The sequence below is a fragment of the Notothenia coriiceps genome, unplaced genomic scaffold, assembly GCF_000735185.1.
Source record: "Notothenia coriiceps isolate Sejong01 unplaced genomic scaffold, NC01 NC01_scaffold00035484, whole genome shotgun sequence".
NCBI classification, from domain to species: domain Eukaryota; kingdom Metazoa; phylum Chordata; class Actinopteri; order Perciformes; family Nototheniidae; genus Notothenia; species Notothenia coriiceps.
The window spans coordinates 759617-762121 of NW_011368185.1; the positions used below are offsets into that span (position 1 = coordinate 759617).

A 2505-nucleotide genomic window follows, 5' to 3' on the forward strand; every position below is an offset into this window, starting at 1 on the left:
GCTTTAAGAGATGGGCATTGAATAATGCCTGGCTGATGCTCAAAGCATCTTGGGGGCTGGAGGGGGTGGGGTTTCTTGAATAAATAGGGACATATGTAAGTTGCATTCATCCTAAACATCTTCCACCACAAAATTTGAAGATGCCAGCCAGGTTGCACTAATTGTTTCAAATATGTTTATTGAGAAGAAGCATACAAGTGTAATCAATAGTACAGACTTCTTTGGGGTGGAAATCATGCTTCTCTTTTTCAACATAGAAGACAAACAGAACAGCCAACAAGAAATAATAAAGAAAAAACATAGCATGACAGGAATACCATACTTAATGACATACATAGTCACAGTGGGAAAGAACATACAAAATAGTATATATAATACAAATAAATAAATAAACTTAAAGGGTGCAAATGAGCCCAGACTACCCCCGGTTGCACTAATTAAAATAAAATGTATTTAATATGTTAGAATTAGGAGTAATCTGCTGGTGTCTCTTTCAAACCGAATCTTTATTGCAGCTCTGATGATCCTCAGACAACTCACCACAAAGGAGGGGCGCTGTCGATGCAATTCCCACAGAAGAGTGAGGGGAAGGAGCTGAAGATCGTTGTGCAGCCGGAGACTCAGCACCGAGCTCGATATCTGACTGAAGGCAGCAGAGGGTCCGTGAAGGACCGCACTCAGCAGGGCTTCCCTACTATTAAGGTAACCTTGAAACAGCCTCCAAAATGAACTCTGTAGTCAATGCCTTTACTTAAGGTTAATGGTTGGGGTAATGCCAGGGGCTTTGAAATATGTTCCTGAAAGATTTGCTATTTTAAGAGCCATAGCAGTGGGGCAATAAAAAGGTTGAATATGCTCATGGTAGAATAGTTAAGGTCACATTGTAAAAACAACTGTAAAAGAGTCTTTTTCTGGAGACTAATATGCTCAATAGGGAAGACCTAATCACGTTTCATTTCCAGCCCAAATGGACACTGGTAATATAAATTGCTCGTAAATTTTGGACTATATAAGTAGAGAGAAGTGGGTCCTGTTCCAAACATTAAACATATACTTCATGTTTCTCTTGGACTACCACCTGCATTACTTTTGAGTTGTGGTGTAAGGTGTTTCTACAAAAGCTTTATGGCAATTAACTCGTTATATTTTGTATATATATTATTTGATTATTATTAATGTCAGTTTGTTGTATCCTGAGGTGATTTGGAGATGATTTTGGGGCCAGAGCATTGTGGGTGCTACTGAACAAGTTACTGTTTATACTGTCAGGGCTTGTGAAGAGCAAAAGGATCCTGATGTAATAATATAATGGTCAGACAAGGTAACATCAGAAGGTAACAAACACATGTCTGCTTTTAAAAGGCTGACTCGATTGCACAAGAGGGTAAGCTGGTAAACAAACTGAGAATACAGGACACAAGAGGCTGAATTGCTAAATGTATAAATGCACTCTGGGTGCATTTGCTGGACAGGCAGAGAATCATCTGTGTGAAACGTTTGATGGTCCTATAATTTCAACTTGTGTTGTCTTTTGTTGTTCCTCATACAGCTGGAGGGAGTGAATGAGCCAGTGGTTTTGCAGGTGTTTGTGGGTAATGACACCGGGCGCGTTAAGCCTCATGGTTTTTACCAAGCGTGCAGGGTGACCGGCCGCAACACTACCGCCTGCAAAGAGGTGGACATCGATGGCACCACTGTCATCGAGGTGTCCCTGGATCCAAGCACCAACATGAAACTAGCGTAAGCCATTTTCTTTTACATTAAAAGTGGGTTGTTTTCTTCTTCTTTTAATAAATTATTCAACAAATAAAGTGTTCTTTGTTTGTGCCCTTCATATATAATTCAAACCAATTGCTTAATAAAGCAACTGCATAATCAGGCAAATCATTTTCTTATGACACACTTTCAAGTTGTTTAAACAAACATGGCGTCTCTGTGCAGGGTGGACTGTGTTGGGATCTTGAAGCTCCGTAACGCTGATGTCGAGGCTCGCATTGGTGTTGCGGGATCAAAGAAAAAGAGTACACGTGCACGGCTGGTGTTTCGGGTCAACATCCCCCGTGCAGATGGATCAGTGCTCACTCTGCAGACCCCTTCTTCTCCAATCCTGTGTAGTAAGTCTGTCCCCTTATATTTCTCTCTCTGGAAATGCTGTTAATGCTGTTATAAATAAAGGTATAAGAACTGTTTCACTTGAAGGAAGAGGCTAAATAGACAGCTGACCTGTAATCAATGTGTGTCTGTAATCTTCTGTTTATAATATCTCAGCCTATGATGTTAATTATTAAAGGCTGACCTTTTCAAAACAGAAGAGGTCCTGTTTCCGAATCTGAATCCTGCCCGGGGTCAGGATAATTCGTCTTTTTAGGACCACATTTGAGGAGAGTGTGGACAGATCCCCTCAGAGTCGAGTGTTATGTTTAAGCAATAGCTCACGACAGGCCGTGGTATATGCTCATTATATCACAGCTAAGGGGCGTGGTTCGGCCCGACGCGAAGCGGAGG

General features: G+C 41.2%; 1 protein-coding gene across 4 annotated transcripts in view; it reads left to right on the top strand.

Moving 5' to 3' along the window:
• Positions 1 to 2505, top strand: part of nfat5b (nuclear factor of activated T cells 5b) — a 35639-nt gene that overhangs the window by 25306 nt on the left and 7828 nt on the right. For all 4 annotated transcript variants that reach the window (XM_010791523.1, XM_010791525.1, XM_010791527.1 and 1 more), the window contains exons 4-6: positions 516 to 702; positions 1550 to 1740; positions 1942 to 2114. In XM_010791523.1, coding sequence (XP_010789825.1) covers positions 516 to 702; positions 1550 to 1740; positions 1942 to 2114 — 551 coding nt within the window. The remainder of the gene's footprint in view (positions 1 to 515; positions 703 to 1549; positions 1741 to 1941; positions 2115 to 2505) is intronic.